Here is a 14,594-nt window from a genome sequence, read left to right as displayed (position 1 = left end):
ATGAGGACAAGAAATATTTTTAATTTGAGAATATCAGAAACCTTAAATTCTTCATAGGATCCAATTCATTTGTGGATAAGGTACATCTCACAAACTCAACCCTTCTGCAATCTGGAATGAGCTAAACGTATTCTGGACGTTTGGTGCATGCCCACATTTTCCCCACCACCACTCTTTGCTCTTTCCCTTATTCCACCAATAGACCATGGCACTACAAACTGAATATAGGTTGTTGCGGTCTGTCTCCATGTTTCTCAACCTTTGGCTTGGCTGAAGGAGAGGTCTGCTGGAAAAGTATGTGGATGAATTTGGTGCGTGTGCAGAAAAGATGTCTTCTCCACTGCCATCTTGGTGTGTTGGCCAGTGAGCTAAACAGTGGTACCAGTCTTTAAGGGATAGGAGGAAGTCTTCTAATTAGGCCCCTTTTCTGGATGACTCTCCTCAATGTATTGGCACGTCGCTCCTGCTGTAGCCAATAGAGCATCTCCACTGTATCCCATGCCATCTTCTGCAGGTATGGGCGTCCCTTGTAGGTCACTGTGTCATTGTAAGACTCTTTGATGTTGTTCAGGATGATATAGAGCTCTGAGTCATACAGGGCCAACTCAGAGCGCAAGCGGTTCCTGGTTCTGGATTCCTTCATTCGTGCTATGAAGGAGCGGGGAGCCAGGTCGAACAAGCGGTTTGGATTCGAAGCAGTTTCTTCAAACTGTTCCAAATCAGCCAGCAGGAGTTCTCGGTCCTGGATAGACCGTGCTGCTGTCTCCCAAGCTTGGAGCATGTCTGGGAGCAGCCAGTAATATGGGTTGGAGCTGTACTTAATTGCCATATCCAGCCTTTCCTGTTCAGAAAAATGAAGAACTGTCCACAGTCTTTCCAGCCTTCTCTGAAAGACCTTGAGATTCTCAGGTGTGTGGTCAGAGCAAACAACATTTTCCAACCTCCGCAGCATGGCACATTGGGAATTCCACTTCCCATGCTCAAACTCTTCCTTCTTGGTTTGAAGTTCAGTAGCTTTCTTTATCACGTCTCTCTTCACTTTCACTTGTTTCTTTACTTGCACCTCATCTAATACAGGCTGTTGCTCCTCATCTTCCTTAACACTGTATAAATGAAATATCACTGGCAAATAGTCAGACTCCTTGGTGCCAATGTATTTCAAGTAATCGTCAGTGTTGAATGTTGCTTTCCACCATTTAAGCCAAGAGGTTTTTTTACCAGCATTTTTTTTGAAGGGTACATTTGGGCTCTCTGACACTTCCTCAGGGACAAATGGTCCAGGTGGCAGGATGTTACTCAGCTCTTTATTAATGACCTGTTCACTTTTCCCCCTAGTCAATGTTGAGGAAGCAAAGCACCCAGCCAGTTCTATGTTGGTTGCAGGGGATTCTATCATGGGCCCTAGGTCAAATTTCAGGTGGTCTTTTGGGATAGTATTCATTAGTTCCTTGTACATCTCCCTGACCTCTTCACCAGTGGAAAGATTTGCATCTAGAGACTTCACTGTAGCATTATCTATCTCTCCAAGGAGGTGGTTGTAAATTACTGGACATATCTCCATAGACACAGCTTCCACGTAGGTTCTTTCTGACACTTGCATATCAGCTGCCTTCACAACCATCCTTTCGTTGACTTTAAAGTTCACTGTTGCAGCCTGAGGATGTGTGGCTGGGGCAGCAATCATGGTGTTCTTCCGTGACATCTCAAAGGACTCCTCTCGTTGCAGAGAGCAAAGCATTCTCTGAAGCTGCTCAAGGCGAACCTCATTAGTCTTGCGCCGTGTCAAGGCTTTAATGAGGGGAGGGAGCTCTAAATCCTCATCCTGCTCTCCTTTCTGTTGGCTGCTTTTCAGGACTGTTCTCTGTGCTAGCCTTCGGAGGTCCTCAGCCAGCCCGGCCAGTCCCTTGAGCCCATCATCTTCAGTGGTCTCACCATAATGACAAGGCAGATCAGGGCTGATAGGGCGCACAGATAAACGAATTCCAAGTTCATCTGCTAGGAGCTGTCCAACTCTCATATTGGGCAACGACTGACTCCTCTTGAGACTGCTGGAAATGGCATGCTTAACCCGCTGGAGTTTAGGCCAATCTCCTAAAGTACTAGTGCATGAGCATGGCATTGTCATCACATCAGACTGCATTTGTCTAAAGTGGCTACTAGAGCTTGGTCTTGGTAGATTTAACTGCTTTATTTTGCTCATGTCTAACAAAGGTAAGTCCTCCAATTCCTTGATATCCTTCGCTATCTTCTGTCTCATCGTTGGCATGTGAGGTTTCATAAGCCTGATGAAGTACTCAATGCTGAAATGCAGATTGCACGCATCCATCTGCGTTGACCTCCAACCCGCCATACTAACCCGTTTCCTGGACGTTTCAGTCTGGCGGAGTTGCAGGGTCTTCGTGTCCATTATTAAGCGGTGGCGGACAGCCGCTACATTGAGGAGCCTGGAACAGTCCAGAGAGAGTTGGGCAGAGAAGCGAGTTAGGTTAGCACAGTCCGTGAAGACAGACAGTGCACGATGGCGCTCCATGACAGACAGATAGCGACGGAAAAGGTGCTGGCATACCAAGCCAATGTAAGTCACCAGGTGCTGGTAGAGTTCCCTGTTTTCCTGGGGACTGAAGGCTGGGTCATACAGGGAACGTTGTACATCCTTAAAGATGTGCTTGACCTCAGTTAGGATGACCTGCTGGAAGGCCCGCTGGTGTGGGCTGGGTATTTGCTGCCACTGGGTTCCCACCTCCATCCGGCCTTTTAGCAGCTGCATGAGGTTGGCCAGGGAGATGGGCACAGGCACAGGCTTCTGCAGGGACGAGATGGCAGAGGACCCTTTGTCGATCGAGCTCCTCAACCTGGAGACGGTGGCCGGGAAGAGGGACAGGGGGGCGAGGATCCGCTGGTAGTGGTCATGCAGCTGCTGGTTGGCCTTTTCCGTGTTGTCTAGGGCGTACACCTCGCGCCGGGGAAGCGCGACAAACGAATTCATGGCGGGGAGATCGGCGGAAGCTGCAGCTGCAGCAGCGACAGCAACCCCAGGGTGGCTTATGGAGTGGTCGTCATGGTTACTCCACAACGGACTACTCGGCGCCAATCGGCTTCCAGGAGGGATGCTGAGCGCGAGAGTTTGGTTCCGGGCCTGGTAAAAGGGCGCGCGGACTCGGAAGAGGTCGGGGAGGGAAGTGATGTCGTCACTTCCGTTTACGGATCTTTTTACAGGACGAGTCGGTCGCCGATTATAGAGATGAGCTAGAGTGGCAGGTCAGCGTCTTCCGGGTTCCTGTTTTGTGTTTGTACAAGCGGGTCCGGCGGCCAACATTTCCCCGTGAAGGGAAAGGAAGGAGGCGGCGGCGGCGATGGCGATGGAGGCACCTCCAGGAGGCGGCGGAGGCAGCAGCAGCTGCAAGGTGGGATGGACTCCCCCGCCGGGGGTGGGCCACTAATTCCTTTGCCCAGCCGTTATCTCGCCTTAAAAAGCAGAGGCATGACATGCAGAAACCCAACAGGGGAAGTTTTTTTCTCGCCGCGTCTGCCCCTGTTGTGTTTCTGCCTGCTATGGCAAACATGCAGGAAGCCTTCCGTGAGGGTGGGTGGAATTGTTACCTTTTTTCGGGTGGATGGTTGGAGAAACGGGCGGGGGATCGTTCAGCGGCAGAACAGACGTGCAAAGTCGTCCTCGAACGGTGGCTCCAGTTAGGAAGGATCGCGCAGCGAAGAATAGAAAGGCCCTCCTCTGCCCGAGGCCCTGGAAAGCCATTTCCAGTCAGAAAAGACAGTGCTCAACTAGATGGACACATACGCTGACCTGGTGAAATACAGCTTACATATACACAATAAAGATATAGCTTTAGTGTTTAATTGCTTTTTAATGAATATCTTTTCATGCTTTTATCTTTTAAATTGCCTTGATTACCGGTTCGGGGGAAAGGCGGGATACAAAGATGATGACAATAAACGTGCAGGATGATGGTGTCCATGGACAGGGTATGAAGCAGAAAGAGTGTTGAATGGGTGAAGGATTCAAACTACTGCCCCTAATATAGTACTAACCTTATCCTGTGAATATAATGTGCTAAGGAGGACCACCTGCCCACCAGGTTCAGCACTGTTCCTCCTGCTTTCCTTTAATAGTGTCTGGTAATTTGAAATCATGTTCCAGCTGCAGATCAGTAAGAGATATTCTGCATTCTATATAAAATGACATTTTTCTTTCTTTCCTTTTTTAAATAAGCAGCTTTGGACTCATATGAGCTTCTTTCGCTTTTTTACAGCTGGAGTTTGCTGTCCAGATGGTGTGTCAGAATTGTGTTGAGGCCATTCAGTCATCTCTGCAGGGAATACCAGGTGATCAGATGATGAAGGCCTGTGGCATTTGTCAGGATCCTATGGCCCTCCAGATGCTGTTGAACTCCAACTACCATCAACTACTGCCCTAGCCAGCAAGGATGATGGTAGTTGAAGTTGAACAACATGTGAAGGGACAATTCTAAACGCTGTCCAGGGAGTGTGCAGTTTTCCTGTTCCATAGGCGCACTGCAATTTTATTTTTCCCCACTGCTCACATTGACGCTCCTCAGAAAGCACAGCAGTACTTAAAAAATGTGTTACAATATCAGCACAATTGTCCACCTAGGTCTTCATCTTGTCTACAGCTACCATACAACATCAAAAGCCTTCTGTGTGCTTCTGTCTAAATCTGCCAAGATAGGTGTGGGGAATCTTTGGCCATCCATATATCACTGAACCTACAGCTCCCATCATCTCTTGCTGTTCTTGCTGGAGCTGATAGGAGCAACATCTGGAAAGCCAAAGGTTTCCTGCACTTCCTCTGGCAGAAGGGCCTTTTTAATGGAACAATATACTCAGGGAGGTCCATCAAACCTACATACTCCCTGGCTTCAGATGCCAGGTTAATTCCTGAGTTTTTGGGCTTGTTCTTCTTTTCTCTGATAAACTGTCCCCCACTCTCCCCGCCAGGTGTTTGTATCATTTTATTGATTTGTGCTGTTTTTTATTTTAATTGTTAGCTACCTTGTGACATTGCTAAAACATATGGCTATCCATTTAATAAAGAAACAGTGACTATACAGATGCCACCAGGAGAATAAGAAGCAGGGGTAAGGCCACTGAACCTATGCCAAAAAATCCAGACAAAGTCAATCCAAAGTGACATTTTGGTCTGCTGTTTTGCTTCAGAATGGCAGCCAATGCCCAAACATTGACAACAACAGCGTGGGAACCCTAGTGCCAAATTTGGCAAAAGAGGTAGCCAGACCTATGGAGAACAGATGGACAGACAGAGAAATCACTTTCCAAAATATATAGCAGATTGGTGGTACTCAACAGGCAGGTGGTACTCAATCATACTGTTGGAATGGTCCTCAAGGGTCTTCTAGTCCAACCCCCTGACAGTATAGGAAATTTATTACCACAGCATCCCTGATCACCGGCCATCCAGATTGTGTTTCGAAACCTCCAGCAAAGTTGGGAGTCCACCACCTTCCAAGGCAGTTGGTTCTACAGCCGTAACACCTATGCCATCAGGAAGGTCTTCTGAATATTTTGTGTTAAGGATAAAGGAGGAGACTCTTGTTATGAGTAAAAGTGGTGGCTTGTCACAGGAAGAGCCCCAGGAGAGCAGGACAATTTAATGGACTAGTGTGGAATAACAACAGTTGCATCATAGCAGTGATTTCTGTCTTTGCACTTCACCTTCTCCTCCCCTATCTCTTTCCACCTCCTACCTCTTCCCCAGGCCTCCAGGTGCTTAACGTCCAGCTGGATTCACAGAGTGTGCTGGTGGAGACTAGCCTTGGTGCTGAGAAGGTCCAAAGCCTATTGGAGAGCACCGGACGCAGTGCTGTGCTGAAAGGGATGGGGGCTGCTGTGCCTGGTAAGCTGATTCTGCTTCACCTCTTTCCAGCTTCCCACCTAGAATATCTTTGCAACAAACTTCAGAACTGGTTTTCAATAGGTGCCAAGCATCATGGCTTCTTCATCTCCTCCCAAATGAATATTGGCAATTTTAGCTAACCAGGGGGTTGGGGGAGGGGAGGGCTAAGGATTTTTATCAGAAAATTTGCTGGTACAGAGAAGAACAGTGGCTAGAGCAGGAGTTGTCAACCTCCCCTCCTGCCATCGAGAGTGACATTTACTCATGGGCAACTTGTCAGTGACTGTCTGCCATCTTCTCTCCTTCTCCACCCATCAGTCTGTGTGGGGGATCGACAAGCCATCCTTGCCAAAGGCCTAAATGGGTAACTTGCAGAGGACTTTTGACCTTAGGCCTAGGGCTAGATCACTGGATCAGAGTAGACTCATTGAAATTAATTAACATGACTAATTTAAGGCCATTAATTTTAACAACCCACTCTAAGTAGAACTTAGTTGGATACCACCCATGATTGCCCACCACCACCAAAATTGATAAGTGGGGATGGGGAAGATAGTGACCAAGCGGGGTTGAACTCCCTGTGCACCATCTGATGGGTGGAGGGTTGCAATTCTGCTTTCTACACAGATGAGCTGCATGTGTCAGTTCCCCACCAGAACTGGCATATGCAGCTGAACTTAGCAGGACTGAATCCTCTGCCCATCTGCAGGTTCAGCCCTGTGAGCCACTTCAAGTCCTGGAAAGTCAAGCAGGGGAAAACTCCCTGCTCAGGACCCATAGACTTTTCACAGGGGTTGACAGCACCCATCAAACTTTGTGATGATGTCACCTGATTGACAGGTAGCCGTGGTTTGACCACAACAGCCTTTCAGGCAAAAATAGGAACCCCTAGCAAGCTAAGGGTGTCCCATGGGTCAGAAGTTTCTCACCCCTGTCCTAGGGCCACAGGCTGCCTACCCCTGTTCTAGAGCATTCGTCGTGATTGCAGGAGTTGCAGATTCTCTCGCCCTCCCTGCTTATGTGTAAAAGCATCATTATTAATAACACAGTTTTTTTATAAGTTCCAACTTTAACTTAAGATTTCTGCCTTAAGGTTCCACCCTAAGATCACAGTCACAGCAACATTGTTTTCCCACAATATTTTTCCCCCACAGAGGAAGTGATGGCTGATTTACTTTCGGTTTCCCAGCCACAAGAAGAAGAAAAAGAAAGATTTTTCACATGATGAATTCCCTCAGTTGCTTAATCTTTATCGTCAACCATAAATCAGGCTTTTTGCTCTGCCTTAGACACTTTAATAACTGGTTTGCTCTCTCTTATTAAAGACAGAAATGGCTCTTCCAAGTTTTCTGACAGTGAGTTTTCATCAGCCTGCTAATAAATCTCGCTAAGTTACAAGTTATCCTGTCCCAAAAATGTTTAAGGGAGGATGCAGAACTTATACCCATGAAGGGTTCTTATGAGTTTGGACGCAGTGTCAATTCAGACAGCAGAAAACAGCTTTGATCAGAGCATTTGAGGTTACTCCCTTGATCACTCTTTATCCCACTGTGATTTCGTCAGATTACCATCAATCACCACAAAATTAATTTCTGTCAGCGGAGAGTAGACAGAGAGACAGTCAGTCCACCATTTCCTCCCCTGGAAGTCTCTTGGTCCTGAGAGTGACACATGCAAGGGAGCTCCTCGAAGCAAGCAGCAAACTTGTGCTCTCCCCTTTATAGGGAGTCTCGGTGCTGCCGCTGTGGCAATGGTGTCTGGCCCAGGGTTGGTCCAGGGTGTGGTGAGGTTCTTGCAGCTGTCCCCACAAAGCTGCCTCATTGATGGTGCCATTGATGGTCTGGAGCCGGGGCTGCACGGCCTGCATGTGCATGAGTTTGGGGATGTCACCAATTCCTGCGACAGGTGAGAGGCATTAACGGGCACCTTCTGAGGTGTCTCCTTGGCTTTAGGGAGCCCTTTCTTTCACTGACTCTCGGTATCAAAACTTTTCTTGTGTCTCAAACAGCTGTGGAGACCACTTCAATCCTCATGGGGAATGTCATGGGGCTCCCCAGGATGTTCATAGGGTGAGTTTGTGGCATCACCAGGTATTAAATTACTTAAGTCAGGAGTGGGAACCCTCCAGGTCCCTCCTGATGTTGAGGTGGTTGTTTTGTTTTCATATTGATGAGTGCTGTGCTCTAACTCTGCATTTTTGTTCTGCTCGTAAGTCACCAAAAGACTGTTTTTTAACTAGCTGACTGATAAATGAAATTTATCAGGACCATGAGCCAGTTTAAAGAACTTTCAGTTGATTAATTACGGTAACCAAGCGTGTAACTGATTGAATATTGATAATGTACAAGCTATTGCTCATTTGTTAGAAGGGGCATCCTTCTTTCATTCCCTATTGCAATAACTTTTCAGATCCAAAATAACCTCAAAAATAAGTAAAGAACCATGTCCTGAACTCTCATTGTCTCCAATTAAAATCTGCCTGTGGTGATTAAAAATTTACTCCCCATCAATTAATAATAAAGTAACTGAATGAAATGAAACTTTTGCAGCCCTGATTTGGGACCCACTTCCAATTTTGGGAGTTAAGGGCAGGCTAAGCATCCATTTGTGGGTGTGATCCAGTGGTGTGAACTTTTATTTCTTTAAAAAACCCAAGACGTGGGCAGAGGGTGAGCATTGAAGGAGAGGCAAGCATCTTTTGCCTTCTTCAGGGAAAGGCAACATTTGGTGAAAGCTCTTTAGAATCAGACGAATTTGGTGTAGCACTCGCGGGTTCCCTCGGGCTGCCAAATTGACTGTCACCAACAACTTTTTCTGCTTCCCTCCAATCTCATGGGGAGATCCCTGCCTAAGCCCATGCATGGTCCCTCGCCATGTAAACTGCACCCCTCCAACAATTACTTGATGGGCTGGCTAGGAGCATGGTTGTGATGGGGAGAAAGGTGTGCAGGGAGGCAAGGGATTAGCATGTGTTTGTGTTGTGTGTATGAGAGGGAGGGAGAGAGAAAGGGAAAGAACATAGTGGTTTTGGGCTGAGCTGCCCAGAATCTAACTGTGCTTCCTGGGGGTCTGTTTGCAGCATGCTGGGGATCTTGGAAATATCTTGGCGGCTGATGATGGAAGGGCTTCCTTCCGGATGGAAGACAACCAGCTGAAGGTGAGACTTCCTAGAGGATGTGAGGAGCACAGTGAGTGGGTTTGTGATCAAAAAACTGATGGAAACAACAGGACACAGGGCAGCTGATTCCTTTTCCATCCCCCTTTCTTCAGAATCAATAGATCTCTTCTTCCAGTGTAGGAATTTTTTTTAGTTTGATTGTTCATTAACTTCTGTAGGGATGGCGTCGCAGAGTGAGGGCACACCCTCCTCCGCAGCATAAGACAAGCTACAGCTGTCTAGTCGCCATACACACTCCTTGATCTTTTGTCTCCTCAGTAGTGTTCCATGTCTTGACCTTTACCTCCTTTGCAAAGGTATCGCTCATTTTCCCCTGTAATGGGAACATGATGTGGCGGAGCAAGTTGCGTAGATAACTAGGCAACACCCAGGGGGCTCGGGATTTGAGAAGTGTAAAGGGCAAAGCCCTGAATGTATCTTGCTGGTTTTGCATATCTTTCTAATAAAAAGAGCCTTTGCTAAGCTAGCAATCAGCTTGGTCCTGCACAGCTCACTTGCATCCCAACTCCCACGTCAGCTCTGTTATGTCTACAAACTCCAGTATCTTTTCCACAGAGCAAACCTTGTGCTGTATTAAACAGACTTTCCTGAGCTCCCTATCAATGCACACCACACCCACCCCTGCCTCAGGGCTTTGTGTGATGCACTTCCCAGGCAAAATGACCATTCTGTGGTGTTGCTCATGAAACCTGCTTTGCTTGTCAGTTTTCTTCTGTTGGCAGCTTCCCTCAGAGCATTGACAGTGGTCAGGAACACACCGTGTTGCAGCACTTCATCCAGCGGCCAAACAGTTTTGCTATGACCCAATAGTTTAGGGCAGAGTTGTTTTCAGTTTAGGATCAAGTCCAATAGTGCCCCTTGCACGGCCAGCATTGCTGGGAGCTGCCACCATCACTAGAGCTACAAGGATTGATTGCACATGCATTGTTATGCTCCATTTTAGGTTCATGACATCATCGGCCGCTCACTGGTGGTAGACGCAGGGCAGGACGACTTGGGCCGCGGAAGCCACCCACTCTCAAAAGTCACTGGAAATTCGGGTGAGAGGTAAGAAGGATTAGAGTTTGTTGAGTTCTCTTTGTCTGCTGCAAGGTGGGGCACCTGACCTAGGAAGCTGTCTAAAACCAGGGAGATTCTTTGTCCATCAGACATAGCATTGCCTACTCTGGCTCACTGAAAACCAACAGGGTCTTTGGCAGACCCAAGTCTTTCCTGCTACCTGGAGGTGTTGCTTGCCTGGACTCCTCAGAGCCTTGAGGAAAAGGTTAGCCAGTGATTGATCGCACAACTGGTTTTCCATTTAAATAGGTACAGCAGGGTGAGGAACCGTCAGCATGTAGACCTCCAGGCCTCCCCATTCAGTCCATGAGGCCATTTTCAGTAGGCCACGCCACCCACATGGCACGGACAAAGGGCAAGACTTCAGAGGAGCAATCGGGAGCTTAAAGCTCCCTGTTGTTCTTTGGTCAAGCAAGGTGCACCCATAAGACTGCTCCTTCACACCCACAGCCTCCCACCGGTTCAAACTTCTGCTTTGCAAAAACAGGTCACCTGATAACATTCTGACATCCAGTAGGTGACCCCAACCACTTGTAAAATTTTGTTGCAGGGGTGGGAGGTATAGGGGAGATAAGGATCCTGTTCTTGCCAGCCAAATTGTTTCCCCTCCCACCACGATATGCAATGCATCTCTGGAGTTGGATTTGACTGTGTCTAGTCTGCTGGGTCTTCTGTTTGTGGCTGTTTTTTTAATATCATTTTTCAAACATACCCAAGTCTTTCCAGAGCTTGAGCTGTGGGAAGGCAGCTGCAAAACTATTTTAAGTCAATAATGCAGCGGTTCTCAACCTGTGGGTCCCCAGATGTTGTTGGACTACAACTCCCACCCCTGGGCTCTGGCCTTCCTAGCTAGGGGAGATGGGAGTTGTAGTTCAATAACATCTGGGGACCCACAGGTTGAGAAAGGCTGCAATAATGGGATGCAGAGACCTGGTCTAGGGGTCCTCTCTGCAGCTAAGGACTTAAGCCACCTTCCTTTTCCTTCCCAGAGTGGCCTGTGGAATCATTGCACGCTCTGCCGGCCTCTTCCAGAACCCCAAGAAAATATGCACCTGCGATGGAGTGACACTGTGGGAAGAACGGGAGCGGCCTGCAGCCAAGCCAGACCGGAAAGCCGCTGGCCAACCCACCTCTCATCTCTAGGCTTTGCAGTTCTGCCCAGGCTCTCCTTGGGCTAGGACGTCCCAAGGGTTCCAGCTGCTTTCATTTTCCTGTGTCTCCTAAGTGCAATGCGTTAGGCAGGAGTTCAATGGGTGCTGCTTTGTAGTGGCGTAGTAATGGCAAGCGCTTAGCCCCTTGAATGTCTTAATTGTGAAGTTCTTAAAAGGCACTGGAGGAGGAAATGTAGCCTATTCTGCAGTGACATGGTAAAGCATCAGTCCTTGTGAGGTATGTGTCATATGAATTATATCCCTTGTCTGAATTCTAAAATAGTCATTTGTGAGCAAAGAGTTTGTTGGAAAGTGTTGTTGCTCTTCCAGTGTCTTTGGGCCACCCATAAACAAGTCTGCTAGCTTTATCTTTGGGTGTTTCAAGTGCCTTATTTTCAGACACACTCACTTTGATTGTAGCCAATGAGTCCTACTCTCAAGTATATCCATTGGAAATCAGTGGACTTAAGTTAATCATGGCCCTTGGTTTCAATGGGTCTACTCTGGTAGGACTTCGCTGGCTGCATCTCACTTTCTTGACCACCTCGGTTGCCAATTAAGGATCTTGGTTGAACTTTGGAGGTGGTGTTTCCTGCGATAAACCTTCACTGTGATTCTGTATATAATACAAGGTAAATGAACGCAACACTTAACCATTGGTACTCCAGGTCTTGTTGGACTCCCAGCTCCCATCAGCCTTGGCCATTGGCCAGTGCTGGCTGGGGCTGTAGAGAGTTGAAGTCCCAGAACACCTGAAGGGACACACAGGTTTCCCATCCTTGCCCTTGGGACACAGAGTTGGGGAAGGTAATGGGTGGCTAGCCCCCCCCCCTCTTTCAGTGCATGTTTAATGAGCAGAATAGGGAAACTAATCCAGCTTAATAATTGTGAGTATGGAAACAGAGGAGGGGGCGTTATTGTGAATTAATAAATAAATGCACAGTAGTTGTCATGTTGAGTTTGTGGCTGCCTTATGTGCTACAGTGCATGTTTTGGGGAGATGGGAAGGGGAATCCATAACTTCTGATGTGTGCATACTCTAGACCTGTGCCATTATGCTCTTAATAGAGCCATTAAAACTTAAAATTATTTTTAGTAGCTATCCAGTCTTATTTGGCTTGACATGTTTATTGGTGTGTATATCTGGCATGAGAGGAATGTTTTGTGGTGTATTCAGAGAATTCCTGAAGTTTGCATTTTTTCTTTCATGCTTTGACTGGGACAGGGTCTGGGACCTTTTCAACTCTACCTATCAGGAATTTCCTTGCATACAAGTCACTCAAGTTTGTGGGATTTTCAGCTGAACACTGAATTTGAGCTAGGAAGGGAAGGAGTTTGAGACCATTTAATAACTCAGAAACAAACAAGATGGAGGTATTGGTATGCCCTAAGGAACCCTGATGTTTGCAGAGAAATCCCACACCCCAAAATGTCATTGAGGACAGTGCCCAATGTAGCTGAAGAATGCTGATTTGGGGAAAAGGGGAGGTTGGGAATTTGACTGGAATATCCTGTGGTAAGGAATGGCTAGAACCTTGAGCAGAACTCCTGTTAGGAGGTAAGGGGGCATTGCAACATTCTGTTGCAAGTCCCACTAGTAAGATGCAAATTATACAGTGCATCAAAGATTGGTCTTATGGTGGGGGGGGCGGGAGAGAACATGCAGTTGCCCAGTTAAAGGTATGCTACATTCTTGGAATTCTCATTTTGGGGGGTAAAGCTGCTTCCACTCTGATCTGACTCAAAAAAGCTTCTGCCATAATAACTTTGTTGGTCTTTAAGGTATCACACTACTACAATATGTTTACACAGCTACTTCTCTGGAGAGGAAAAAGTAGTACAGTATACAATTCTATGATTCTAGCTCACATACACATTTCAACTCTGTTGTCTTTCTATCTACCAGTGAGTCTGCCTCAGAGCCACTTCCTTCTGTTACCTTAAGTACCCAAACTTAGGGGGCCGCTACATCAACAAAAATCTGTTCCAGCAATTGAATCCTTGCTGGGTGCAGGAATCGGAGAGGACTCAGGCATACACCCTACCCGGTCTCCTAGTTCAGTGTTTCCCAACCGGTGTTCCGCGGCACACTAGTGTGCCGCAAGACGTTGCCTGGTGTGCCGTGGGAGGGAGGCGGGCGAGTCCGGCGGCGAGAGGCGGGGCGGCGGCGGCGGCGAGCACACGCGGGGCGGCGAGCGAGCTCCCTCCCAAATCCCATCGCCGCTCGCTTCGGCCGGCCGCCCCGTGCCGCCGCCCCAAGCCTCGCGCGCCCAGCGGGAGCTCCTGCCGGGCGCGCAAGGCTTGCAGACACTCGCCCGAAGCACGGGGAGCCCTCCGGAGGGCTCCCTGTGCTTCGGGCAACAGGCTGCCGCCCCAAGCCTTGCGCGCCCAGCGGGAGCTCCTGCCGGGCGCGCAAGGCTTGCAGACACTCGCCCGAAGCACGGGGCACCCTCCGGAGGGCTCCGCGTGCTTCGGGCAACAGGCTGCCGCCCCAAGCCTTGCGCGCCTGGCGGGAGCTCCTGCCGGGCGCGCAAGGCTTGCAGACACTCGCCCGAAGCACGGGGAGCCCTCCGGAGGGCTCCCTGTGCTTCGGGCAACAGGCTGCCGCCCCAAGCCTTGCGCGCCTGGCGGGAGCTCCTGCCGGGCGCGCAAGGCTTGCAGACACTCGCCCGAAGCACGGGGAGCCTTCCGGAGGGCTCCCTGTGCTTCGGGCAACAGGCTGCCGCCCCAAGCCTTGCGCGCCTGGCGGGAGCTGCTGCCGGGCGCGCAAGGCTTGCAGACACTCGCCCGAAGCACGGGGAGCCCTCCGGAGGGCTCCCTGTGCTTCGGGCAACAGGCTGCCGCCCCAAGCCTTGCGCGCCCAGCGGGAGCTCCTGCCGGGCGCGCAAGGCTTGCAGACACTCGCCCGAAGCACGGGGCACCCTCCGGAGGGCTCCGCGTGCTTCGGGCAACAGGCTGCCGCCCCAAGCCTTGCGCGCCTGGCGGGAGCTCCTGCCGGGCGCGCAAGGCTTGCAGACACTCGCCCGAAGCACGGGGAGCCCTCCGGAGGGCTCCCTGTGCTTCGGGCAACAGGCTGCCGCCCCAAGCCTTGCGCGCCTGGCGGGAGCTCCTGCCGGGCGCGCAAGGCTTGCAGACACTCGCCCGAAGCACGGGGAGCCTTCCGGAGGGCTCCGCGTGCTTCGGGCAACAGGCTGCCGCCCCAAGCCTTGCGCGCCTGGCGGGAGCTCCTGCCGGGCGCGCAAGGCTTGCAGACACTCGCCCGAAGCACGGGGAGCCCTCCGGAGGGCTCCCTGTGCTTCGGGCAACAGGCTGCCGC

At 49.6% G+C, this 14,594-nt stretch overlaps 2 protein-coding genes across 3 annotated transcripts; one reads left to right on the top strand and one right to left on the bottom strand.

The window, feature by feature from the left end:
• CCDC87 (coiled-coil domain containing 87) lies at nt 1-3,140 on the bottom strand. The gene has a single exon (XM_081841785.1). It carries the CDS (start codon nt 2,984-2,986, stop codon nt 389-391), a length of 2,598 nt encoding a protein of 865 aa, XP_081697911.1. The 5' UTR covers nt 2,987-3,140; the 3' UTR covers nt 1-388.
• A 73-nt stretch (nt 3,141-3,213) lies between these two features.
• CCS (copper chaperone for superoxide dismutase) lies at nt 3,214-12,376 on the top strand. 2 transcript variants are annotated; one of them, XM_081842101.1, is made up of 8 exons: nt 3,214-3,404; nt 4,275-4,341; nt 5,753-5,890; nt 7,615-7,795; nt 7,899-7,959; nt 8,970-9,047; nt 10,012-10,115; nt 11,117-12,376. In XM_081842101.1, exons 1-8 carry the CDS (start codon nt 3,354-3,356, stop codon nt 11,268-11,270), a joined length of 834 nt encoding a protein of 277 aa, XP_081698227.1. In that variant the 5' UTR covers nt 3,214-3,353; the 3' UTR covers nt 11,271-12,376. The 2 variants fall into 2 exon arrangements, with proteins under 2 accessions (XP_081698227.1, XP_081698226.1); XM_081842100.1 differs by having other exon boundaries at nt 3,217-3,404; nt 4,269-4,341.
• Nucleotides 12,377-14,594: the final 2,218 nt, after the last annotated feature.

This window comes from Podarcis erhardii, assembly GCF_964252035.2.
Source record: "Podarcis erhardii genome assembly, chromosome: 15".
NCBI lineage: Eukaryota > Metazoa > Chordata > Lepidosauria > Squamata > Lacertidae > Podarcis > Podarcis erhardii.
Note: the sequence above shows the minus strand (reverse complement) of the source record. Positions and strands in the feature narration are given on the sequence as shown.

Bases quoted from the DNA above. Each gene is read 5' to 3' on its own strand.
- CCS (XM_081842100.1), top strand. From the start codon at position 3,354: ATGGCGATGGAGGCACCTCCAGGAGGCGGCGGAGGCAGCAGCAGCTGC. The intron at 5,891-7,614 runs GTAAGCTGATTC...TCCCCTTTATAG, and splicing joins GATGGGGGCTGCTGTGCCTG to GGAGTCTCGGTGCTGCCGCT. The intron at 7,796-7,898 runs GTGAGAGGCATT...TGTCTCAAACAG, and splicing joins GTCACCAATTCCTGCGACAG to CTGTGGAGACCACTTCAATC.
- CCDC87 (XM_081841785.1), bottom strand. From the start codon at position 2,986: ATGAATTCGTTTGTCGCGCTTCCCCGGCGCGAGGTGTACGCCCTAGAC.